At 47.9% G+C, this 27,608-nt stretch overlaps 1 protein-coding gene across 3 annotated transcripts in view; it reads left to right on the top strand.

Moving 5' to 3' along the window:
• The window catches only part of LOC119391051 (3-methyl-2-oxobutanoate dehydrogenase [lipoamide] kinase, mitochondrial), a 395,177-nt gene that overhangs the window by 245,597 nt on the left and 121,972 nt on the right, over window positions 1-27,608 (top strand). For all 3 annotated transcript variants that reach the window (XM_049415029.1, XM_037658741.2, XM_037658740.2), the window contains one exon: window positions 17,457-17,530. In XM_049415029.1, coding sequence (XP_049270986.1) covers window positions 17,457-17,530 — 74 coding nt within the window. The remainder of the gene's footprint in view (window positions 1-17,456; window positions 17,531-27,608) is intronic.

Below are 27,608 nucleotides of genomic sequence, written 5' to 3'. Positions count from 1 at the left end.
GCGATTACGTCTGTTCACTAGGCACATACCCGCTTTGTGCTGCGCATACGCGCCGAGTTTTGTGCGGACATAAACGGTCTTGCCTCCAGCTTAAGCAACTCCGCTGTTGAAAAAAAACACATTGAAACAACCAATATATCGCCGTCAATCGCCACAAGAGCACAACAGTCACTCAGTCTGCAGAACTCCCCAACTGCTTCCTGCCCACCTGTTGCAAATACACTTGCAAGTGTCCTCAACGTGACCACCGTGTATTTGCAAATCACGCGGTGGAGGCTGCGTTGGCCACCTGCAGTTTGGGCATCCTCATCCAACCCAATCTAGACGCGCAGACGCTGACCCCGGAGCGCCTCTGCAAGTGTAGGGGGGTTTCCCACTTTTCACATACCACAGAAGTGTGGATGCAGCATGCGGTGGCTTCATTAAATCCAAGTGTGCAATGCAAAATTATTGCTCTGAATGTTTAAACTGTAACTTTAGGAGAATTTAGGACCACTAGCCAATGTGGGCTATTGGTCCAGACAGTTTGTAACCATTTCATTCATTGGACTTGTCAGTAAAACTAAAATTGGTTGGCTTAAAAAAAGAAAGAATCTACAGGGGTGGTCAGCCCTTCCCTTCTCGAAAACTTGGAGTGAATGACGTCGCTCCCGGAAACAATATATGCCACACTGATCTGCAGAGCAATCTTGGTATGTTCAGGTAAAGCCAGCACAGGACATTATTTTGTGGGAACAGCCTCATTAGTGGCTGCTCTCTGAATGTTGGTCTTGTCTCCTTGTTTACATTGGAGCAGCATTTCCTGTTTCTACACTAATAAGAATATACATTAAAAAGTGGCAGACATAGTGTTGTACTGCTCCAAGTGATCCCAAACGTGAGTTTGCTCCCAAACTGGCTCTGAAACGCAGTTTCGTCTGCTCCAAATCTGCTTCAAGCATCGTTTTTCCTGATCCAAATCCTAAACTGGCTGGACTACGCAGGCAGACTGGGGTGCAAGAGCTGCGCCAATCGCGCCAATTTGATACAATTCCTTAATTTTGCGCCAAGCTGAGCCAAAGCCATGAAATTTGTTGAAATTGCAGTACGGTGCGCCAAAATGCCTGACCAGCTTCAAAATTTTCTCAGTTGCACTAATTTTAGCAATAAATGGAGGCTGCGTTGGCCACCTGCAGTTTGGGCATCCTCATCCAACCCAATCTAGACGCGCAGACGCTGACCCAAACCCTAGCATGAAAGAAAGAGAAAAAAACACCGGTTCTAAAATTTTCTGGCCTTCACGATGGCCTTCAGAATTGCTGACAATTGGGCAGTTAGTTGATGATCCGAGGTGTTGAATTGCGCTAACAGCACAGGGACAAAAGGAAGAGACGACAACACACGTCGTCTCTTCCTTTAGTCCCTGTCCTGTTTGGCAATTCAACGCCTTGTTTGTGGCCTTGTTCTATCGCGTGCAGAACGCTCTTTAGGCCACACCCACTCGCTCCTGCTTTACGGATCTCCTGAATCGGCCTCTTTCACAGTGCGCATGCACCCTTCCCCTAGCGGAAAAGTCGTGAAAGGCCCTCCATCTCGGAGGCTTTCCTTCCGGCCAAGGGCAGAAGGCAGCACAGGAAAATGAGAAAGGCGGATTTCGAGGTTGCCAGGTTGGAAGGTCCACATTGGCATTTGTACCGCCTGTCAAATCATTTGACACGGCGCTGCAAATGCTTATGTAAACTTTGTCATTGTTTGCCACTGTGGGGTTGTTCAACACACGGCTTTTATTGAAATAGCAGTGCTCACGTGTAATGCGCACGAGTTAGTTGATGTTGAATTGCTTGTACATATTTTCTTTTCTTTTCTAAAACTAAGCCTTTGTTGTTATACTGCTCCAAATTTGCATATGCGTGCTCCAAAAGCAACATTTTGCTGCTCCAAAAATTGCTCCAAATCCTATTTTGGCTGTTGCACTCCTGCCACAGAGAATGAGAATGGAGGCAGCTACCCAGGAGAGCAACAAAAGAAAGCGAGGCAGTTCAAGGAAAGTAAAAATGTACGCTGAATACATGCATCCTGTCATGCCTTACAGCAAGAGCTCGATCAGATTCAGTCAGTACATGCATGTCCTGTAAACTACTTATGCGACCATATAGGTACTTGTTGCGCCGTTAGTTTTGGTTTCAATACCCCGCCTGGAAACCCTGTGAACGCGGTGGCGCTGTTGTCCCCAGGTTATATACGGTGTCGTCACATTTCATTATGCTTCATTAAGTTATGGTGGCTGGTCAGCTCTCTTCATCGTGACCTTAGCCACAATACCACAATGGCGTAGCAATGAAGATGGGATCCATGCAAGAGCATGCGGCCATTTTACAGGCGCTTGCTGCTTCGTGTTCTTTCGTCGCCATGGACAACTCCCTCCGCAACCATTTCTTAGAAGGCATCACGTCACTACGCGAATGTCTGCTTCTAGAAGGTTCATTGCTCTCCTTTTCGCATGCTGTACTTCTGGCACAGCGGCAGGCTGCTCAGCACGTTCGCCAGCTCGTTCTCGGGCACATTCAGCTGATGATGCCACGAGGCGGTCGGCTCATGTCCCCTGAGCACTCCCACGGCTCAAACAATGCGCCACTGCACTGTTTTCGTTGCGATTACTGCTAGCGCCCTATCATCCTGTCCAGCACAAGGTCAGTGCTGTTTTCACTGCAGTCGCCTTGGGCACTTCCGCTCAGTCTGTAACAGGTGCCAGCATCATTCCACCATTGCCGTCCAAGAATTCGACGGCCAGGACTCGTCCAATGATGGTGAAAATTTAAGCATTCTTATTGTGGTCGGTCCTGCATGAACCAATATTCTTGTAGACATTTTCATCACTGGCTATTTCTCGAAAGCTTCTTGTCGACTCGGAATCGTCTTTTCCATCCTGGAAGGTAACTTTTCCAGCAGTAATTTGCTGATGAGTCACTTATTTCAGCTCTGCGAGTGAAGCCTCTTGATTTCTCTAAATGCTTCATTTTCATGCGTAGTTGCTTCTTCACAGAAGTCATGTTCAAGGGATGAGGATGTGCAGCATATGTCCTGTTCTATCAGTAATATTGATAGTTTGGCAAGTTGGTGAGAGTTCATTTTTTTGCGATAGCAATTATATGGACAGTCTCGGCTGGATTTTGCCGTCGCCGACGCCATGCACCGTATGTATAAGTATGTATATATATATAAAAGCCCCCAAAGAAAAATAATTCAGAAAAATGCTTCCGAAGCGCGGAATCGAATCAGGGACATCTTGCTCCGCAGCGAGTGGCGCTATCCACTACGCCACGAAACGCAGATCCTCCACGTAGCTAACGGCGAGCATTATATCACACCCTTTTCCGCTGAACGGACTCTGAGACGGCAGGCGATAATAAGCGTTTCTTCATTACCAGCGAGATGGCGCTAGGAGCGCGACGGGCGCATTTAAAAGTCGTCGGCTCGCTCGCTCGCTTCTTCTTTATTTACGTAGGGAGAACCTTGCCCTTCCGCTGTCTGCTCGCGCGGTTTTCTCGTGGTGAGGGGAAGAGGAATGTTTCAATCTTTCACCGGGATGTCCGCGCTCATGTTACGGAGCGTACGAAAGTCACTCGAGCTCAAGGGACACTGCTAAACGAACAAACAGAAGATAGATGAGCGCGAACTATCAAGTGTCACAGCTCGACACTTGAAGCACGCTAGTTTCCTTCGCTGAGTCGGCCGCCTTTGCAACAGGAGCGCTGTTCAATCTGAGAGTATCCATTGGCGAGCCTCACTTCGTATAGCATTAATTTCTTGCTATCGCATTCATTGCTTCGCCCTTGTGGCGAAACTGTGACTTTTTATTGCGATAGCAATTATTGGACAGTCTCGGCTGATTTTTGCTGTCGCCGTCGCCGCCGTCATGCACCGTATATTCTATATATATATATATATATATATATATATATATATATATATATATATATATATAAAGCCACAAAAAAATAATTCATAAAAACTTTCCGACGCGCGGATTCGAATGGGTGACCTCCCGCATTCCAGCGCGCGGCGTTGACGGTTAGGCCACGAACAGCTCCGTCTTTCAGCCTGCTAACGGCGAGGTATTAATATGCACCACTTACATCAGCATGCTTTCTGAGTTACCACATAGATGGCGCGATGTCCACGCGTGGCGCGCTTTAAAGGTCGTCGCCCCGTTCTTGCGAACGCCGTTGCTCTTCGCCTACAGGGCGTGGTCGCCTTCGTGCGCTTATCTCGAGGAAAGAAGGGGGCGGCTCGCGGGGGGAGGGAACGGGGGGTTGTATGTCTTGTGCTTTCCCCGCGATGTCTGCGCTGAACCAAGGAGTGACATGTCCATAGAGCCAATGGGGACGAAGTTTGGACACGATGGTAGCGCCGTCTGGATTCTAACGGTAGTTGCAAAAACAATTAAAAATGTTATCTTGCTCTCAACAGAAAAAGCTTTATCATCCTTCACATGCAATTTAGTTTTAAGAACTACGAATATTGTTTGTAGATTTTTTAGCTGTGTATAAAATGAAATACGTTGCAAACCCACAAGGGCGCTTTGATATGGCGGCGGGCGTTCCGCATAGCAGACGATACCGTCGTCGTCTGCTTCTGCGTCACCGCTGTCCCCCGCTCGCTCCGGCAGGCCACTCTCCGCCCTCCCTGAATTTCTCTCGTTTCCATAACGTACACTGTGGTCAATTACTCATTAGGTACACATAAGTATCTTACATACTTACTTTAGTAGGGTAGTGCTGCCGCATACAGGTCGAGCGAAATGACAACGGTGATCACACAAACTTGCTGCAATAAATTATTTTATTGCGACTGCATCGATGTTTACAAAACGAACGACACGTAAGTAGCGTTTTAGCATGTATACCAGTGAATAACATGCATGCATAAGCATTTATAATCAAAGAAGGTACGTACTACGCATAGCCCGACCACAGATGTCCGGAGCACAGAAGCTGCCCAGCGTTGGATGATAAATACACCGAACTGCACGAAGCCTTCGCTAGTATAAGAAAGGTATACCGCTAAAGTCTCTGCACTTCTGCTGCTCAAGATGTGGCGCCACTTGATTCACATTATTCAGCAAACTGTCTATAACTGATATGAACATATCCGCGTCCCTTGCACGGCCACCACCAGTGCGGCGTGACTGTTTGTTTTCTGGTTTGCGCTGCCACCAAAAGTGCGTCACTTTCAAATCTTTTTAGCCTTCGCGCTATACACGCTTCTGGCAGCCTAAAATTAAATGAGAAACGGTTTTTCATGCATATTGATCTGAAGACTTACAAATAAAATCGGCGAAAAAAAAGGCTTAGATGGCGTTTCGATTACCGCTGCCGGCGGTGCGCTGTCGTCGTTTCGATGGGGGCGACACCTGAAGGCCCGGACGCGAAGCTCGCATCATGCCACCGGCTTGGCCGAAGTCACAGAGCGTACGAAGGTCGCTTCGACGCTGCAGCGGCCGCGTTTGCGAAAGGGGCGCGCTGTTCAAACAGAAATAAGTAACGACTGGGACAGTTAGTTCGCGCTCGTCCTCTATGTACCTGTTCGTTCGTTTCGTGCGTCCTGCTTTATGTTTGAGCAGTGCGCTTCCAGTGTCGAGCTGTGACGCATAATTGTTCGCGCTGGTGCGTGTGCGTTCTTTTCGTGCGTCCTTTGGGCTCGAGCGGCGCGCTGGCAATTTCGAGCTGCTTTCCGTTCTTCGCGTTACATTCCAATTTATTGCTATCGCATTCATTGCTTCGCCGTTGCGGCGGAACTGTGACGTTTTTATGTATGGAGCAGCGCACGTAGACAAGGCACAAAAGTAGACACGAAACGACAGGACAACTGCTGCACTCGCAACTAGTTTTTGAAAAAACATGGTTAAATACATACATACCAGCGTACCAGGTGTTACGGTGACTTTCAGTGATACCAAGCTATAACTGTTTTCAGTGATCTTCCGAGAAAAAAAGCAGTTCACAATTGCTGAGAACAACTGATGCTTGGCTGATACAATCATTTAGTGATGTGGACACCCTCGATCACTTCCCTGGTCAGCTGATCCCTGTGATTTGAAAGTATCTCAGTTTCAGGGAAAGGCAGTATGCAACCACATTCCAAGCAATGCCGTTTGATGTGTGAATGAATGTTGTTTGTTAGTGTTCCTTAAGCCGTGTGTTAATGCATCGGCCAGATTGGCCAATGTACATCCCTCCACAAGACAAAGGCAGACAATACACAACTGCAGTTCTGCACTCTACAAACGGAGAAGCATGTTTAGTGGTGTGCTCAAACCGATCCTGTTTGGTTGACAATTTACGACCCAGCCTGGCGCACGCTTCCCTGAGTTTGTTATGTGCAGAAAACGCAACGTTCAAGCCGCACCTGCTGCCAACATTTCTTTAGATCATGTGCTATTTTGTGCGCATAAGGTATTGAGACGGAATCTTTTTTAAGCTGCACCATCGGAAAGCCGGTGTGCACATCTCCTGCACCGATCTTGCAGAACATGCTCCTTGTACAGAGCACTTACCATTCTAACGAGCTGTTTGCCGAAACTTTCACTAATGTTTTCGGGAGACGACTTTGTCAAAGTCGCGCCCAGGCAAGACTAGGCTATGCAGTTTTTTACGGTCTTTTAGTGCCCGGGAGAGCTCCCGATCACAGACTGTACGATCAGCAAACGTGGTCTGGCTTACGGGATAATACCAAATCTAAGAACTGTAGTTCTCTGTCCTTTGGCAATTCACAAGTAAACTCTAGCCCCCTGCTGCATTCCTTGAAAAGATTTAAAATATCTACTGCAGCTCTGTCAAGCACACTGTGTTTACACGAGTAAGAAACACACAGGACACCACGAGCGCAGTAACAAAAACCAAAAATCACCTACATATCAGAAGATGTTTTGCACAAGGCCGTTTAAGTTAGATTTCATTTTTTTGTCCATGCCCCGAGAAAACTGTGCTAAGTATCAGAGCCACCTTTGATCCTATGCAAACGCCGGACCTTTGTCTGTACAATTCACCATTCCATTCTATAAAAGTGGACCGTAAGTAAAAGGATAGTATATTTCAAGAAACGTTCCCAATGATACGCCGCAGTTGTTGACAAATTGCATTTCATTATTATCCTCTGTAGTACACTTGTCTTATTAGTGGACTATGTGGAATGCTGTGATAAATCTTGCACATCAGTGCTGAAAAAACTGCAATTTCCAGGGTTAGAGGTTGTTAAGCTAACCAAAGAATCAGAGTTTAGTGTACAAAAAGGATCCGAAACCTTCAAGGTAACAAGCCGACTTTGAAGAAATGTAGAAACCAGGCCAGTAGCCAGGAATTTTTGGGGGGAGGGCACTTTCTGAAGGCCTTGGCTATTTCAGAAAAAAAAATTATTTTTATCATTTATCTTTGGTAAAACAACCCCATTTATCAGAATTTTGGGAGGGGAGGGGGTGGGGGGCAAGGGGGGGCCCGGCCCCTGGTAGAAACGTTAAGTTGCCATGAATCTCTTCTGACACAATAGAGCAAAACAGAACATCCGGCTTATGTGCTTTTGCTGCAAAAAGCAGCTCAGTGTGCAGGTTGCTTGAGCGTTTTACTGGTGACGCGATTTTTTCAAGATTGTGGTTCAACAGTAACGAGACAGCTTCATCCCTAATCTTGCTAGCTTTCATGTTAACAAAATTCTTTTAAATTTTTTTAACTGCAGTCATTGCCTTCTCCTGGAACAATCCGTCAGGTAAAATCACGAAACAACCCTCCTTGTCTGAAGTAAGGAATTACTTCTAATGCCAAAGTTGACCAGTTTTCTTACGTGCTTCCCGCCGGAGGTTGTGGTCCTCGTTAGTACGTCCACGCACTCAGTGGTGAAGCGTGGGCGCTCTTCTTCCGACGGGCAAGGGTCTTTCTCCAGAGGAGGGAAGGGTGGTTCGGAGCAGAATTTTGGACCCCGTCCGAAGATCCTCTTGTAGTCTTCAGGGACGGCGCTGTATAACTCTGCCGTCCAGTGGCAGCGGTTGTCCTGTCGTTTCGTGTCTTCCTTTTGTGCCTCGTCTACGTGCGCTGTTTCACCGGTAAAAATGCAGGGTGTCTACCGACCGGGAAAACCGGAATTCTCAGGGATTTTGGGTAGTCTGGAAATTCTCAGGGAAATTGTGCTCCCATCAGTGAAAATCCACAGTAACTTTTTGAAAGGCAACGAAAGTCGTGGTAGCGCTGGCTCGATATTTTGTGAACGCATTTTTCAAATCAAACGGCCGCTGCGTGGTAGTGGCGCACCTCGATACTGTCCTCGCCTTCGGAGCGCTGGAATGGGAGAGAATACGGCTAACGCGTGGCATGCGGGAACCGTGAACCACGACAAATCGTATCGCGCAATGTTGTGAGGGTGTTCTTTGACTACGCGGTGTAGTTCTGTATTCTTAGTCGCGCGTGCTGTGCGTTAGCGCTCGATATGGTTTTTTTTATCGCCGCGTGTCAAGTAACAAGCATGATTAATTGTAGAAGTGGTAGCAGTAGATGTAACGAGCTTGAGTTATCTTGCAAGCGATCGTTCAGGAAGCAGATATCGTCGACAAGGCTGGTATCTTGCAAGCCATCCCGATCGGCGAGAAAAATACAAAAGACGACGACGCTTGTTGGCTGTTATCGGAAAGCTCACTCGCTCTGATCCCGAGCTTATATTTAGGAGTCCGTGAAGAATAGAATAAATTTCTATGCAAAAGCGAGCGTAACTAACGTGCTCATTCACAGCAAGTGAAAGCTTTTTCTTTTTTTTTTCGATGAGGGCACTGTTGAAACAAGTTTTAGGCAGTCGACCGATATTTTTGGGGGGCTGCAGCTCGCAATTACCAGCCGCACCAAGTGGATGTTTGCTACAAAGCCGAATTGCAAAACTTTTCAGAGCCAAGGCATAACGGCGACCGAAATTCGCGACAGCAGCACGGGTCCCATTTGCTCGATTCGGCGCGCGATGTCGGATAACAGTAACGTGTCCACCATAATCGGATGTGCCGTAATTCAGGTTGTGTTGTGCTTTCATGCGATCTTAGCCTGCAGCATTGCTTTTTTTTTTTGCGATAGCAATTATATAAGCACTCCGACGCGAATTTTTTGCCTTCGCCATGATCTTCCTTATCAAGTCCAAATCGCGATTACAGCACCCCGCGCGTCGAATGCTCCATGTGCGAGTGAAAGTGCGCGAGCGCTGCCGACGAACGGGGCTTGAACAGAGATGAAACGAGCCGACCGTCTCCTTCGCGCGATGGGCACATGGAGGCAGGGGCGTAGCCGGGGGGGGGCCATCGGGCCCGTGCCCCTCCCCCGCCCCCCCGAAATTTTTTTTTGCCATGGCATACAGAGCTCAAAATGACACTCGATCACATCTGCCTGCCCGACCCCCACTTCAGATTAAGGAGGTGCCCCCCCCCCGAAAAAAATTTCTGGCTACACCGCTGCATGGAGGTAGGAGCCGGCGGTTTGGGCGGGGGGGGGGGGGGGGGCTGCGTGAGTCCGACAGGAAGTGCGTACTTTGTACCAGGGCGTGTTCGCGTGTGCCGCGGTTTCTTTAGAGGGGATCAGCAGACAGCTCATACCTTTGTAGGTGTCGTGCTCTAATTGCAAAACTTCCGTTGAAGCCATATCAGTGGCGGATTCAGAGGGGAAGGGGGGGTAGTGGCGATAGCCCGCCCCCCTCCCTTCAGTGCCTGTTCACCTTCTTTGTCGGCTGCCTGTTGAGTTTGCCCCCTTTGTCAGGTTGCTTTGCCTACCACTGCCCAAAATCTACCCTCTCCTCATCGCTCTACCTTTTCCTGCTTCCCTATGCACTTTCCAATGAAGGCTTCCTAGGCGCCGCCATAATCCCCTCTGGGCTGCTGTAAATATGCGTGACCCACCAAAATGCTGCTGAGGCGGTGGCTTCAGCCTTTGTACCCCCTCCCCCCCCCACCCCCCCCCCAAAAAAAAGTAGGTATGTGGATCCGCCCCTGAGCCATAGATAGGGCACTTCTCTTAGTGCAGCGGCTGCGTTTCCTGAATGTTGCAATCGGATTCACTATTTCGCTCTCGCGATGAAACTGTGACTCTTTTTCTAACGTGTGACAGTTTTTAATGTTGCGCGTTCGTGGAGAGCAAATCGTTCAGCTGGGCAACATGATAGCAAAGGCGTCGCACTGCTCTGGGCAACGCGCGAGGATCTGACAACGACTCGCAGCAGCAGAATAAGCTCAATACCACAGTGCGTTAAACCCTCATTTGTTTCATCTTTCCACGTGACACTCTGGCAAGGCATCTAACTATGATTGCTGCACCTTAGGCTCAACAATTTTTTTTTTCACGGAAAACATAAAAAGTCAGTTTCGCCGCAAGGGCGAAGCAATCAATGCGATAGCAAAAAAAAAAAAACGGCCCTTGATGGACGCGCTGCTACGCTGCATAAATATCTGCCCCCCGGCAGCAACTATACTCGCGGACAACTTGGCAATGAAGCGAAGGCTACAGAGCCACAATGCAGGTATCCTACCGCTAATGAATGTAGTCCCACAATGGCGTCCGGATTTTCTGCGTGAGATATATAAAATACCTTCATTTTCTACATGTAGCTTTTTGAGACTGAACGCAGTGCACACAAGCGAGATGTTGTTCTTTTACTTTATACGTTGTCACTTTGCGTTTTTGCGTGCGTGAAAAAGTCGCGCCTTTTACCCGTACCTTAGACGCCAAGCAGCGTTTGCGTCGAAATGCAACGCTAGCCATCACTATCCAGGGCGTTACGAGACGCGCGCCAAACCGGACTACTTCGCGTAGCAGTACATGTGCAGACACTCCGCCCCCGTAGCTTTCCCTTCATTGCCAAGAAAAGTTGTCTGCGAGCCCTGCGCAAATATTAAAGCAGCAAGCGAGCTGGCCGACGACTTTTAAATGCGCCCGTCGCGCTCCTCGCGCCATCTCGCTGTTAATGAAGAAACGCTTATATGCGCCTGCCGTCTCTGAGTCCTGCCAGCCTTAGAGGGTGTGTATATAACGCTCGCCGTTAGCTACCTGAAGGATGTGCTCTTTGTGGTGTAATGGTTAGTGCCACGCGCTGGAGAGCGAGAGGTTGCTGGTTTGATTCCGCACTTTAGAAGCATTTTTCTGAATTATCTTTCTTTGGGACTTATATATATATAATACACACGGTGCATGGCGACGGGGACGGCGAAAACCAGCCGAGACTCCATATAATTGCTGTCGCAATAAAAAGTTTTTTCATGTTGCCGTATTAGTCGAGCATTCTTGTGGCATTTTCAGTTTAAGATTAATCATTCGGTAACTATGCCTTGTATGAAAGGTCAAATTTCAGTTTAACGAAGTTTCAATATAACACAGTAAGTTGCCACTTTACCAACTTCGCTATAATTGAGGTTTAACTGTTCTATGTACTATTCAAATAGGATAAGTCGTTTTTATTTTTTTACGTGCGTACTAGAGAGTGACATCTTCGAGCGACATGGTGTCTACCCATCTTGACATAAACAAAGTTCTGTTTCACTCAGGGAATTTTAGCAAAAACACTCAGGGAAAACCTGGAAAACTCAGGGAATTTAGAAATGTCAACTTGGTAGACCACCCTGAAATGTCCGGTTCCTGTGTTGTGTTGGAAGAGTTGCATCCTGCCTCGGACTTGATGCGAATCCAGGTTCTGGACAATGCAGGGTTCGTCCCTGGCCATTGCTTCGAAGACATTAGACCCATGCACAGCAACGCTCGCCCTGGCTTCACAGTGATGTCTCATACACAGGTCCTCGAACAACATTTTATGAAATCCTTGAATTTGAAAAGTTACTTTTCAATGCTCTTGACAGGTTCCGGGATGTGTTCTTTCCTTGAAAACCATTGAATTCCCACCGCTTTCCCCGGCCAGCACCGTATTCTCAACTGTTGACCTGGTAAAGGCCTACACACAAATTCCTGTGAACTCAGATGACGACCCGAAGACCGCGATCATCACGCCTTTCGGCTTATTCGAATTTCATTTCATGAGCTTCGGCCTCCGCAATGCGGGACAAACCTTCCAACGCTTCATCGACGACGTCGTCCACGGCCTAGACTTCTGTTTTGTCTACCTAGATGACATCCTGGTTTTCTCCCCCAAACGAAAATGATCACCGCCAACACCTTCGCCAACTGTTTCAACATCGCGACCACCACGGCTTGCTCATAAACATCCAGAAGAGCACGCTTGGCGCCCCCGTTGTCATGTTTCTTGGCCATCACATTTCTTCAGAACGGACTACACCCTTGCCTGACCGCATCTTGGCCCTTAAGAACTACGCACGGCCGGTCACAGCAAAAGACCTCCGCCGTTTCCTGGGCATGCTCAACTTTTACAGGCGCTTGTGCCTAAAGCGGCCGCATATCAGGCCCCTCTTCATGGCGCATTGGCTGGCCTGCGAGGCAACCATCCTGTCACTTGAACACTGCTTTTAACTCAAGCGCTCGAAGACTGCAAAACTGCCCTCTGCAACGCCACTCTACTTTCGCATCCCAAGCCATAGCCCTGGGCCTTTTCACAGATGCCTCTAGCACTGCCGTCGGAGCCTCCCTGATGCAGCGCGTGGGCCAAAACTGGTGCCCATTGGCATTTTTTTTTTCGAATAAACTCTCTAGCCCAAAAACACCCTCGTCTACAGGCATCGCCGATGAAACTTCGGCCCCTGTGGAGACAACATGGCCAGCCTACTACAGAGAGCTTCTCGCCATCGACGAAGCGGTCCAACACTTTCGCCATATTCTCGAGGCACAGCACTGCACCATGCACCCTGACCACAAACCTATCACTTAAGCCTTCTCCCAACGACGCGAAAAACTTCCACATGTCCAGCAGAACCAACTGTCCCTTGTCGCCCAGTTTACCATCGACATCCAACACATCAGCGGAAAGGATAACGTGGCCGCCGACGCACTCTCGCGCATCTCTGCTGTAGAGCTGCCACCCGTTACTACTGGCACCCTTGCCAACACTCAGAAAACGGACGCCAACTCCAGCAGCTCCTCGAAAATGGCTCCTCTCTTCAACTTCAACAAGTCGCCGTCCCTGGGTCACGGACACTCTCTACTGCGACATATCCACCGGACGAGTGAGACCATGTGTCCCTTCGCCGCATCGCTGCAGCGTGTTCAACCAGTTACACAACCTCAGTCAGCTCGGCATCCGCGCTTCTACACGCCTTGTGACTGACCGCTATGTTTGGCCCTCAGTGCAACGGGACTGCCGCACCTGGGCACGCATGTGCATTCCATGTCAGCGCGCCAAAATCACCCGGCACGTCACATCACCGCTCGAGGCATTCCCCCTGCCGTCGGAACGGTTTCAACACGTCCACATCGACATCATTGGCCCCCTTCCACCGATCGGGTCTTACCGCTGCGGCCTCACCGCCATTGATCGGTACGCTCGATGGCCTGAAGTATTGCCGCTCAAAAGGATTACCGCAGAAGACGTCGCCTCGGCCTTCTTCACCGGCTGGATTTCCCGCTTCGGCACTCCTGGTCGTGTCACAACCGATCAAGGACGGCAATTCGAGTCCCAGCTCTTCAGGCTCCTCAGGCTTTCGAATGGGTTCAAGCGCTCACGGACTACCAGCTACCACCCCGGCGCCAACGGGATGATTGAGCGGTTTCATCGGCAGCTCAAGGCAGCCATCACGTGCCAACCTAACTCAACTTGGCTCGAGGCTTTCCCGGCCATCGCTCTTGGTCTGCGTTCCACTTTCAAACCAGACATCCAGGCAATGCCCGCAGAACTCATTTACGGGGAGCTGCTTTGCCTACCTGGGGAACTTCTCTCCGCTTGAACTCCCGACATGACCAGCTCGGACCCTACTGACTTTGTCGCCCGGCTGCGTCGCACAATGGCCTCACTGTGCCCGTCAGCAGCAGCACGTCACACCAAGCTGACCCCGTTCGTGTTTAAGGACTTGGCAACGTGCTCGCATGCCTTTCTCCGCGACGACACTGTACGCGCACCATTTCAACCACCTTACTCCGGACCCTATAAAGTCATCCGCCATGACGACAAAACATTGACGCTTCAAATCAGCGGGAGGGACGTTCGCGTCTCCATCGACCGACTGAAGCCATCATACATCCTCTCCGAGGAAACTACCAACTCCTGCGTGCCTCCCATAAATCACCCACAACAGCCTCCAGCGCCTCGGCCCGTGCCCTACATCACCCGCTTTGGATGCCAGGTCAACGTCCCCAATGCTCTTCAAACTTGAGGGCGCCTCTCTGCGTGGGGGGGGGGGAGGGGGGTGGCGTGGCGGCACGGTGCGGCGCTGCTTCTGCGCCTGGGCGCAGCGTCGACGCTACTAAACTGAGCGCCAATGTGTGATAAAAACACTCTCGCCCGGCAGAAGGCAAAAACTGTGTGTGCTCCCGCAGTCAGTTCAGCTGTTGCTGTTAGGTCTTTCGTGTGGACGCATTAAAGTTATGTGTACCCACAAGGTGTGTCACTAATGCCAGTAGCTCTTTCGGCACACCCAATGCTGCCAAAAGTGTGAACAGGGTGCTGTGTAGGACATTGTTGTACGCTTTTTTTTTTGGACATCCACACAGTAGCTTATGTCCTTCTTTGCTGCCACCTCTGTGCACTGTTTGCGTGCAGCTAGGAACGCAGGTGCTAGTTTACTCTTCTGGTACCTCGGTGAAGATCCTGGTGCTGGTGATTAGATGGTAGTCTTGGAGGCCTTGCTTCCACATTGTAGATGAGGGAGGCCCTGTTTCATTGCCAGACGATTGTACGGTCGCTCCCACAACGGTATGTTGCTTGCCATCATTGGCTTGCAACCGGAAGCAAGTGTGATGGGGTGCCTTGTAGCCACGTGTGCTCGCAGTTGGGAGAGTGCAGTACTGAATTCCCATTGAGGGACCCAGAAGACCCGACTCCTTCACTGTCAAATTCTCCCAAGTTGTCTGTATAGGTCAAGGCTGTCTTGAGATCTGAGGTAGGGTTCCCTCTTTGTGGCTCAGTGATCTAACGTAGCTCCAGGATTTATTCCTGCCATCTGACTTGGTTTTGCAGGAAGAGCATGTTGTACAGGTTTCACCTAACCTGCATTTTGCGTTTCACTTGAAGAGGTCATGTGGTGTCCTTCCCTGGATGCCCATAATGCGCCCCCTGGCTGGCAGTACGGCCGCTGCTGTCCATGCATCTTCTCACTCATTGATACCAACACTGTACACCCCATTGCTGGGTCCCACACAAGGAAAGACGCACAGAAGAACACGTGCGTGTACATGTGTTCTTGCGTGCATCTTACTTTGCGTTCAAGCAGTGCGTTGCAAATGTTGACCACAGCAGTATGCTTCAAAGTGATCTTTCACAAATGTTGCCTCAGGCTGCAGACAAGTGTATGTGCATGCCAGAGTTGACAAATCTTTTTGGCAACTTGTATGGTGACTTAATTATTTGCTAGTGAAACCAATATTTTATGCTCTCAATCATTTAGACTTGTTGGCAGTTACTCTGGAGTCTGAATCATCTTTCAATGTAGGACAAAGGTAGCATGCAGAAACAGTTAACACAAGATTGAAAGACAAATAAACATAGCATAATAATGTAGGGATTTATAGAACACACAAAGTTTTTTGTAATTCCCTGCACTGCGTTGGAGTTGTAGCCATTAGGAAAAGGATTAAACGTCTCATGCTTGTTCTCGAGTAAAAAGCCGATTTCCCTCTCGCTGTTTACTCTGACCTTCTGTTCGCCGCTTTGGTACAGTCCTCATTGTGCTCGGCTACCGACCCGAAAGGCACAGGTTCGGTCCCGCTCGCGGCAGTCGCATTTCAGTGCAGGCAAAATGCTAGAGGCCCGTGTGCTGTGCAATGTCCTCAGTGCACTGTAAAGAACACCAGGTGGTCAAAATTTCTAGAGCTACGGCATGCCTCATAATCGTAATCGTGCTGCGTTCTGTGTTGCCCATTGGACAGCGCACAGAATGAAATTTAAGTGCACAAATTTCTGTCTTACTTGTCCCCAAAAGACAGAACATGTGAGGAGTCATGCTTTATTCACAATTTTAATGCACTCCAGGCAACAGGTATGAACGTTTCAAGGGTGACTCTGGAATCCATCCGACATACACAACGAAAACCAGGGAGAATTAAGCCTTTCTTCTATGAATTTCTCACTGTGCTTATCACCGTGAAGTAATCACAGTCAAGCGAATTGGCATATCGGTGAATAATTGTCAGGCAACCATAACTGAGCCAAACGCCTACCCGTCTTTCTACCTTGTGGCATGAATACCCTACCACTGCCTGTCTCCTCTTTTGTTTTGACTCACCCAACTCCTTTCTCCCTCATCCCTGCTTTTGCAGGGGCCCTTTCTTCCTGCTTTGTTTTGGTTGGAGGAGAGGGTACGAGGCATATACACTAAGGAAGGAAATCGGTCGCAGCCTTGAAAAAGACATGTCCGCTTGTCGAAACGTTGGCTCCAGCAACACCCCGTGTTTTTCATCTTGACAGTAAAGAGAAAATACGTAAATAAAAGCACGATTTGTAACTGTGTGTTATCCTAGCAGCCTGCCGATAAACTTCAACTGTGAATGTCATTTTGTCTAGGCGTGTAGACCTGGAACACAAGATGTCAATGACATTTGTTGTGAATGTCATTTGCTGCAAGTGACATTACATGTACCATGTTACGGGAATATTACATAATTTAAGTTAAGAAAAAATGAGGTTATACAATTCTGTGTGAGTCTGAGCATTGATGAAATTTCGGAAATGATGATTTCATTTCACAAGAAGAGATTTCAGTACTCTGCATCCATCATACACTCAAACCTCACTATAACAAAGTTACATGTTACACGAAAATAACTTCGTTATATCCGAAAATTCGTTATAGAAGTATATTCCTAACACTTTATCTATTGCAAGACTATTCTTCATTTACTTCGTTATAACCGATATTTCGCTACATCTGTGTTCGTTATATCGAGGTTTGAGTGTATCTTGATTTCTTGTTTTTGTGGCACTCCTTATAACTCTGCCACTTTTGCATCCTTGTTCTTTAAATGTGGGAATTTATGATGTGTGGTACTTATTGCTGTGGTTTGAAACTGCTATGTTCTAATGATGTTACAAAGTATGGATTGTTTGCAGTATAGCACAGTTCTTCTAGCACTTGCGCATGTTTGCTACAGAGCCAGAAGCGTATTGTAACAAGAGTGCAAACATGAGCATCAAAGTTGGAATGAGAACACAAGTCCCGACAATATTACTTGTAGTCGGCATGCAGGCACACTTGCACACACACATTTACCTGTGAACACATTTCCCTGAAAAGCAGCATAAAGAGAATACACGTAACCTAAAGCACTGCTCTCATATACTCATGCTTGCACTCTTGCTGTGATTTCTTGGGAAAGCAGTGCATGTGAATGCTATTTGTCTCCCCTTCTGTACAGCCACATCACGTGGGCATCATCGACACTGCGATGAGGCCTAAAGATGTCATTGAGAAGTGGGCTGACTTTGTACGGTATGGCTCTCCTGCCTCATGTTCTTTTCACTTGTGTTGAGTGTAGGTTCCCAGTTATGATATGCTGGCCTTGCCAAGTGGTACAGGAGAACATCCAGAGGAGGAATTTCAAGGGCTCGTTTTTCTTCAAACTTAATGAGAACCAACAGACAATCAAGCCAAGCGAAGTGTAGCAGATGTAATTTGTAGTAATTATGACTTTAATGGAAAGAAATTAATGTGGATGAAAAGACAACTTGCTGCCAGCAGGGACCAAACCTGCAACCTTCGAATAATGCGTTGTCAGGTTTAAATGCACAGATGTACTCGATAAAGTGAGGGACGACAACCGCCACTGTAGCTCAATTGGTACAGCATCGGACGCATTATTCGAAGGTTGCAGGTTCAATTCCTGCTGGTGGCAAGTTGTTTTTCGTTTACTTTAGTTTCTTCCCATTTAAAGGGCCCTTAAACCACCTCCGATATTTTTTCAAACATTTCAAGTAAACACACGCATTGTGTGCAGAATGCTCTCACGATCAACGATGCCACGTGGCACCGCTACAAGCCGCGGGCGCTACAAATTCCAAGCAACAATTTCTTCTCCTCTCCGGTCTGCCTAGTGACGTGTGTGACGTCGTGTGTTCAATCTGTGATGCGCTATGCAGGCAATGCTGTGATTGGTCGAACAAGAACCTACGAGTTCCGGTTAGTCTGCAAGCAGCTGTCCGCGCTTTGCTGTTCCTTCATCGTGTTGCACGCGTGTGCGCGCTTGCGAATCGGCAGCTGCGGCTCGTAATCGCCCGCTCACGCTAGCAGCAAGCCTGCTGCAACGGCACGGTGCCGCTGAATGTCGGCCGTCGCCGCACGCGCGAGAGCTGTCCCAAAATGCACGGCAAGCTTCGCCGGTGAGGCATTCGCGCCTCCAAAAAACATGGTCGCACTGCCAAAAGCGGTTGTCGTCCACCTCGAATCTATCATGTGGCCGCCGTGTGCTCTGTAGCTTGCAAGCTCCGAACTGATGCTTCCATTTGCTTTAGATTCATGTCCTTAAGCTTCGACAGTAAAGTATTCGTGCCGATTCGGCCCCGTTTTTGAGAACCATACTGAAATAATCAATGCTGTAGGCTTAGCGAGTCGAGATGGGCGCTTCCGAATGCTCGGAGGACATGGATTACGCGTTTGTTGCTTCTAATCCTCCATAGCTGGCGCCACTTGGCCTGGCGCCAGCTTGGGGACACGTTATTTGTTTTTACGCGACACTTTTTTTTAATACTGCACAGACTAAAACGTTCCATTGACTGCTAGAACCACGCCTGACAACGACACGAAAGACATCCGCACTTCTAGCATGAAAATTGCAGAGCAAGAAGCAAGCAGCTCGAAGCGTCCCGTGGCAGACGACGCGGCGCGCCGACATTCTGCCATTAAGGGCTGCTGTAAAGGGCTCAGAACTGGGCTGAGAATTTAAGTTTTTTTTTTCTGTAGTAAGATAGATTTAATTGAGGTAGAGACACTAGGCCAACACTAAGAAAAAGAAGAGTAAAGTATTTTTTTTTTTCGAGCCTGGTGGCACCCTTGTCACTGCCCCATTATAAAGGGGACGCTCATAGCATCCATGCATCCATCCATCCTTTGCTGATTGGCCACGTCGCTCTGCGGCAGCCGGAGAACGGTGCGAAAATGGGTCTCGGACCTATTCTCCTATTCTTCGAACGGCAAAGAACGGCTGACGTGCGCGAACAAAACCATTTGCGAACGGCAGTCTGAGAACGGCAAACGGCGAGCGGCGCAAAATCACTAGCGTACCAGCACAGCTGCGCAGACTGAATCCGACAGTGTTTTGCGATGGCTTTCACGCATCGGAGTGCAGTGCTTGGCTGCAAAAGCGCCGACTGGAAAAACGAAAATGCCCGACACGTGTTGCCTCGTGATGTCACCTTGCGAAATGCCTGGTTTGAACGCATCGGATTTACGGTACAATCAAAGCGCAACAGTGTTGTACGTGTTTGTGGACGCCACTTCGCTGCCGAAGACTACCATTATGACCCACGCCTGCTTCAGGAGTCTCGCTCCGGTTTTCTACCATGTTGGCGATCCTTTGAAGGCGTGCGCGCAGCACAGGGTCCATACCGGCACGATTCGTAGGAGCACGGGCGGGCACGGCAACAACAGCGATTAGCCGAGAAGCACGGAGTTGACGGAGTCGCGGTCGCGGCGACCAACCGGAAGTGCATGCTGTTTCAAAGAGCGATGACGGTATGTCACGTGAGATCGAAAGGGGTGTTCGGCAAAGAGGGCAAGGCGGCTCTGGGAGAGGAGACCAGCCGACGAGCGGAGGGTAGCGAAGGAAAGAGTGAAAGGATCGGTAGCCGCATTTCGATCATCAAACGCGTCTAACTCCGCTATTACCGCACCGTTTCGGAAAAATTTTCACGGCTACGTGTTCGTTGTAGACTCGTGCACAACTTCCCCACCACAACTAAATTTCGACCTCTTGGTGGTTTAGGGGCCCTTTAAATCATAACATCAAGGAATTATACCAGCCGAAAACAGACGAACACAGGAAACGGTGAAGGAGACAGGAGAGCGGCTAGACTACAAACTAAAGTTGGTAGTCTAGCCGCTTTCCTGTCTCCTTCACCGTTTCCTGTGTTCGTCTGTTTTCGGCTGGTAAAATTCCTTGATGCAATGCACCAACTAGCCCAACAACGAATTCTACTTTAAATCATAATTACTACAAATAATATTCCCTGTTCTTTCCTTGGCTTGATTGCCTTTTGGTTGTCATTAAAGCAGAACATAAGTGATACAAATCTCACAGGGTCACGAAAAATATTTGTCTGGGCAAAAATTCATATCACGGAGAAACACTGAAAACCAGTATGTGAGAAAAGAATACTTGGCGGGAAATAGCACGAATCGTTGAAATAAAATAGAAAGACATGCGGCCCCATTACGGGGGCCTTCACAATGAAGTAAGTTTATAGAGTGGTGTTGGTTATATGGGCTTCATGATGTGATGTAAGCATCGAGTGTATACCAGTGCCTGGGTTGCGATAGAGCATGTTGTTTGTTGTCTGAGTGTGAAGGGATTCGAAACGAGGGCTTGCCATTTTGCTCTCTTCTTTTCCAATTATCTTCGTGAATGCACAGAGCTGACTGACCCAATCTGTCACAAGGAGTCTTCACTTGTATGACGGGCAAAGAAACATTGCTCAACTCCAAAGGATCGAGCGACTGACCTAGTCACCACATGCTGGGATCTCTTGCCTTCAGTGTACAGCACTCAATTCATTCAAGCTGTTGAAGAGACCCTAGCTCATCCAAGGACAAGATAATTAAAGAAAGAGAAAAATGTTTCCAGTATCCTGTCCTTGGTGGGAGTGTCCCTTCTGGTGTATGGAGTTGCTCACGTGCCTACATGCAAGCTCAGACTCGCTGTGGAGATGGTGAAAAACCAGTTGGAAAAGTTCCTGGGCACAAGGTTCCTTGCACTGACTGCAGCCACGTGAACACTTTGGAAGAAGAAATAAACATCCCAGCTGTGATGTAAAAGCAAGTATGTGGCAACAGACGCTCTAGTTGAACATGCAGTGTCCAATAACTGTGGCATCAACTGGGATCGCACAAAGGCAATTGGAAGAGAAAAGAACAAAACGCAAGGCTTCATCCCTTCACATTCAGAAAACAGAATACACGCTCAATCACAACTCAGGCGATCCACCCCCAATATAATCCCATATAACCAGTGCCGCTCAAGACATTTCATTCATTGTAAACAAGGCCCCCGTAGTGGGGCCAAAACATCTTTATTTTATTTCAACCATTGGTCAGTGCTTGTTATTTCCTGCCATGGGCTTTCCCGACCAGATAGGTTTCCATGAAACCCTAAATTTCAAAACTTCTATAAATTTTGCTTTATTGTTTCTTGGGGCCACGGCAACATCACAGACAGCTCTGAATGATTATCAGTAAAGTTTTTAGACGTCAGCAATAACACTGCTACTCGCAATAATTGTACAGTATGCATACTTAAGGGACAAAATTTGCCGTGACCCTTGACACCCGATTGCCTGTTCACAATCTTGGTACACAACATCGAACCGATGCCTCCAGTGTCTTGCAGCGAAAGCGCCTTGAAAAGCAGTTTACATGCGATAGATCAAGGCTATAAACTCATAACTGCTGTTCTATATTGTTATTTTCTTTTCTCAATAGGGTTGGGGCTGTTTTTCTTTGCGGGGGGGGGGGGGGAGGGATTTATGGCTATGCTCATGCAGTTGGGAAGACTGCTCAAAATTCTGAACTCTCTTGGGTAAATTGGGATAGGCATGCGTTCCCCGACAGTGGTGCATGTGGACATTGCAAGGCCTAGCTCCTTGACCAAGTCCATCTGCTCCCTATTCAGGTCCTTGTCCACATTTTGTTGGATGTCCAATCGCGAGGCATGGCTTGCTTCAACGTGGCAAGCAGGCATAAGCTGTAAACGATGATGCAGACTCGTGTGCAGCAGCATGCCTTGGAACAAAAAAAAAAACCTTCTTTAGCACATTGTTGGCTCATGCGGCTTTGCTGCAACCAGAGAAAAATTTTTGTATGAGCCGTGATCGTGTCACTGAGATTTTACTGTATTTGTTTAAAAGCTGTTTAGGAAGCTCTCTTTTTTCTTTTGCTTGCATTTGCCAAATGTTTTAAAGCTTTCTGAAGAACTCTGCATTAATTTTAGACACCTGACTAGGTCAGACTGGAGAGATGTGAGGGCGTTTCTTTTTGCGGCCTTCGCTATCGCTTCGGACACAGTGGGAGTGTTTCTCTGTGGGTCATGTCACTGCTCACCCCACGGAGCAAGAATTCTTGAGGAGGCGAAACTGCGCTCGCTCGGGCGTCCTAATAAAGTCACGGAATCGGGCACAGCGCTCGCGCGCCCTCTCACCGCGCTCTCCGACGAAGCTCGTCCGTTCAAGGCCATTCGTCGCCGATTCGGCGTTCGCGCTTCACGCCCGAATGGATGTGTTTTCGTGCGCCATATTTTAACGCGACAGCGTTAAATAGCTCGTTTCGCAGAAATACCCGTGTCGGCGTCGGTGAGGCTAGCACTTGAGAAGACGATGCGCACGGGGCCCAATAACGCTATCGCGTTCTACTCTTAAAGGCAAAGCTCAAGCGCACTCAAAGTTTTTTCGGTAAATTAACGAGAAAAATGGTGTCACATACAGGAAAATTACCAGCGTGATATATTTTGTACAACGTGAAATCTATAATTTTTGATAACGTGAACTCAATGAGTTAGGTATAATTTATTTCAACGAATGATGGGACTTACCCTATATGCCATCAATTTAGATTTAGGTTGTTGCGGTGGCCGCATTTAGATGGAGGCGAAATGCTAAAGGCCTGTGTGCTTGCATTTAGGTGCGCGTTACAAAACCCCAGGTGGTCGATATTTCACTTTTTTTTTTTTTTTAGAACAGCAGACAAGTAGCTGGGACAGCGCGCGGAAAGATTGAAGGCACGGCATCTCGTAACAACACCGGCCGTTTCGGTTTGTCCAGGACAACTTCGCCACCAAGCTCGCCATAATAGCGCCGCCTGTCTATGCCACTGTCCGAGAAGTGTTTCTCGCAAACGTAGTCACGAGGCGTCAGCTGTCGGTCTTTTCTTGGTATGGCGCGAGCCCACGCTTCCAACCTCACTGCGTCACTAGGAACTTCGAAGGTAATTACCTTCTTCTTGCAGGACGCGTACCCACTGCTGCAGTTCGGCACGAAACATTTCCGCCCCATCCTGAAGAAGCACTGGTCGAAATCTGCGAAGCGCTCTCCTTTACGTCAAAGAAATTGCGCGACGAAAACACGGACAGAAGGCAAGTACAAACGCAGCGCTGTGTTTCTACTTGTCTTCTGTCCGTGTTTTCGTCGCGCAATTTCTTTGACGTCATGCATCACTAACTAGCCCGAAATGCTGCTGGGTGATTCCACGTAAGATCGAACAATCGATGGCTGGTCGACCTCTCAAATTTATTTCAAAATTTTATATATTATTGCCTGATGAGTGGAAAGAAGAGATCCGCAATTTGTTTTGCCGCCAAAAATTTTTTCGAAGCACAGGAAATCAATAATGACGCAGAGGTAGAGTGGAGCGCTCATCCGCTCTGCTGTTTTGGCCAACTTTCGTTATGAATTGCACAAAATATATTAAAGCTAGGTAGCTGAAATTTTTTTAACTAAATATATGCATGTTTTTGCTTCTGCTCAGGTATTTTTAGATTTGATATGTAGTGTAGATGTTTTTATAAAAAACCTCAAAATTGGCCCAGGAAACGTTATTTTCTTTACTTTGAAGGTTATTATCTTGAAAAATCCTTGTAGCAGAGCGACAAAAATTGCGCATTACGTTCGTCGCATGGTTATCTACCACACTGCCAAATCTTATATTTATATAACCTTTCAGTAAAGAGACATGATCGGGCTAAGTTAAAGAAAACAACGGACAATGAAAACTTCTGACGACAGTTAAAAAAAAAAACCATTTTTTATATTTCTTAAACTTTGTCCACTTATTCCCCTCCACATCAGCTTTCATATTCATTGAAAACATGTTGCATAATGTCGTTGCACTAATAGTTACGACCCCTCCAATGAGACCCTTAGGCAAGGATTGGCAATTCCGACTTCTTGCCCAGCAAATGTATAAAATGCAGGCAGTATTGAATTGCTTTTTATTAAAAGGCCAGCAGGTACCGAAAAAGGTGTCGCCGGCACTGAAGACGTTAATTTTGAAATTATTTCGTCACTGCAGCAGCCACGAGCGTGGGGTTCCCGAGCAGGCGCGCGTTGTAAGAAACGGCGCAGTGAGAGCTCGTTTTCGCGTCCTCAGACCGATTGAGTTCGAAACAGCAACACCTCTGGGGTGACTTGAACGCACGTACACCGATAGTCGCAGTGACCTCGTTAATGGCGTCGATTTCTTTTTCAGGGTGCATAAGAATGTCATCGTTAAACTGTGCGTTCCGTGAAGATCTTTCATTGCAGTGGTAGAAAAAGCACGCGTAGCACAAGTAGTCCGTCTCACTGGCAGTCACTGATCTTTGGGGCGTTAAACGTTTCTTCAAAGCGTATATGCCTAGGTCGGTAACTCTGCGAAATTTTGGCTTCTTTGCAATAATTAAAGGAGTACTGACACGATTCTGAGACATCGCAAAAGGGACATTTTTTGCTTCGTCGGTGTGCAGTGTCAACGCTGTCCACACACTGGAGTCTGAGAACACGTATAAAATATTTTAATTTGACTTTGAAGTTTTCGTCGCTGAGCATCTGCAAGCCAGCTCCACTGCAAGGACATTATCCCGACGAGTCAAGACAGTTCCCCCGAGTATCCAAGTTCTGCGTCCTGCATGCAGCCTAAATCGTACAACTCACTGTCAGGGTCACAGGACGACAATTCACTCATCGTTGTTTATGTGCAGCACGAGCAGATGACGAATTTGCTGCTAGTACGTCGCGAGTTTCTGTATCTCCGTGACGTCCGCCGCGGTGGTATAGCGGTTACGGTGCTCGGCTGCCGACCCGAAGGTCGCGGGTTCGATCCCGGCCGCGGCGGTCGCATTTCGATGGAGGCGAAATGGTAGAGGCTCGTGTACTTAGATTTAGGTGCACGTTAAAGAACACCAGATGGTCGAAATTTCCGGAGCCCTCCACTACGGCGTCTCTCATAATCATATCGTGGTTTTGGGACGTAAAACCCCAGATATCATTATTATGTATCTCCGTGACGTCACACTGCTATGAAACGACACTGAGACGCCACCCCCTCGATATCTAAACCGAAAGTGTCTTTCTAAGGTGGCGCTAAATAAAATATATACGATGCATTCCCAGGCACCACAATAGTCGTTTTAGGTTTCTCGACACCAGTATTTTTATTTAGAGCAACAATCCGAAATTTTTAAAAATTCGTGTCAGTACTCCTTTAAGCTTCTTGTGCTTCGAAAGGTAGTCTCCACAATACACTTATTCCGAGCTATACTTTCTCACCATGAGACGCAGAGGAGGAGTAGAGTAAGCGCAAAGCACAAGAACTATCCGCGCCGAATGAAGTGTGAACAGCGCTCTGAAGAAGAAGAAGAAGAATAACTTTTATTGGGGAAAAGGGAAGGGGTCTAGGAGCTAGATGGGTGGGGCCCCATGTCCAAGGCTCCACTGGCTTGTGCCGCCAGCCGGACATGGTCCAGGAGCGCTAGTTGCACCTCCGGGTCCGAGCTAGCGAGGAGTGCCTGCCATTGCTCCAAAGAGTTTTCTATGTGGTACTTATGCTGTAGGCAGTTGAGGTTATTTGACCTTTTACTGCAACCCCATGAAATATGGTAGAGGGTTGGTGGCGAGTCGCGACACCACGGACAATCGCGCCCATACAACGTCGGAAAAATTTTGTGCAATCGCAACAAATTTGGATAGACCCCCGTTTGAACTCTACGGAGGTCCACTGCGTCTTCCCCTTTAAGAGATTTGTGGGGCACGCCATATTTCTTCCGTGCGCATCGCTGATGAGCAAGAAGCTCTCGCGGAGCCATCCGAGCAGGGTCACTGTCTTCCTCCTCGCGAAGGCCATCGTGTGTAGTGTGGGGTGGTGGTAATTGGGAGGGAGGCTGGTGCTCCGCTCGGTTCGTGAGCGCTCGAGCTAGAGCGTCCGCCCTCTCGTTACCCTTTAGGCCTGCATGTCCCGGGCACCAGACCAACCTATAAGTGTTTTTCAATTCGTTTCCCAAGAGGTTGCAAATCTTTAATGGGAGACGGCCTTTCGTAAACAGTCGGCACGCCTCTTGCGAATCCGAGATTATGGTGATGTACGCCTGCCCGACATTTCGCTCTCGATTTTTAATCGCAGTGCGATGGCGAAACACTCGGCCTTGGCGATCGAAGACCTCTGAACGCGCGGCTAGTTCAGGCCGTCTGCTGCCGACATCTAAGATAGGCAAGCGCATCCGGTTACCGATAGTTTTGCTTTTCTTTCCTTTGACATTCCATATTTTGCTTTGCTACTGGAGCGCCACGTTAATGCTTTCCACTGATCGCAACTGGCGCAGCGCAGTTTCTCTGGCAGCAGCATGCGTGAAGCGAGCGCTCATAGCACCCTTATAGAGTTTTCATCTTGCTTCCATCTCCGCCGTGTTATCAGCGCCTAGCTGAGATGCGAACAGAGGGCGGATTGAATAGCGAAGCTCCAGTGCACGTGCGTTCAAGTCACTGGAGAGGCGTTGCTGTTTCGAATTCAATCGGTCTGAGGACGCGAAAACGAGCTCTCACTGCGCCGTCTCTTACAACGAGCATCTCGGGTGCGCGCGCGCCTGCTCGGTAGCCCCGCGCTCGTGGCCGCTGCAGTGACCAAATAATTTCGAAATTACCGTCTTCAGTGCCGGCGACACCTTTTTCGGTACCTGCTGGCCTTTTAATAAAAAGCAATTCAATCCTGCCTGCATTTTATACACTTGCTGGGCAAGAAGTCGGAATTGCCAATCTTTGCCTAAGGGTCTCATTGGAGGGGTCGTAACTATTAGTGCAACGACATTATGCAACATGTTTTCAATGAATATGAAAGCTGATGTGGAGGAGAATAAGTGGACAAAGTTTAAGAAATATAAAAAATGGGTTTTTTTTTTAATTGTCGTCAGAAGTTTTCATTGTCCAGTGTTTTCTTTAACTTAGCCCGATCATATCTCTTTACTGAAAGGTTATATAAATATAAGATTCGGCAGTGTGATAGATAACCATGCGAAGAACGGAATGCGCAATTTTTGTCGCTCTGCTACAAGGATTTTTCGAGATAATAACCTTCAAAGTAAAGAAAATAACGTTTCCTGGGCCAATTTTGAGGTTTTTTATAAAAACATCTACACTACATATCAAATCTAAAAATACCTGAGCAGAAGCAAAAACATGCATGTATTTAGGTAAAAAAATTTCAGCTACCTAACTTTAATATATTTTGTGCAATTCATAACGAAAGTTGACCAAAACAGCAGAGCGGATGAGCGCTCCACTCCACCTCTTCGTCATTATTGATTTCCTGTGCTTCGAAAAAATTTTTGGCGGCAAAACAA

The sequence above is a fragment of the Rhipicephalus sanguineus genome, chromosome 4 (genome assembly GCF_013339695.2).
Source record: "Rhipicephalus sanguineus isolate Rsan-2018 chromosome 4, BIME_Rsan_1.4, whole genome shotgun sequence".
Taxonomy (NCBI): Eukaryota; Metazoa; Arthropoda; class Arachnida; order Ixodida; family Ixodidae; genus Rhipicephalus; species Rhipicephalus sanguineus.
This window is presented reverse-complemented; position numbering and strand designations above follow the sequence as displayed.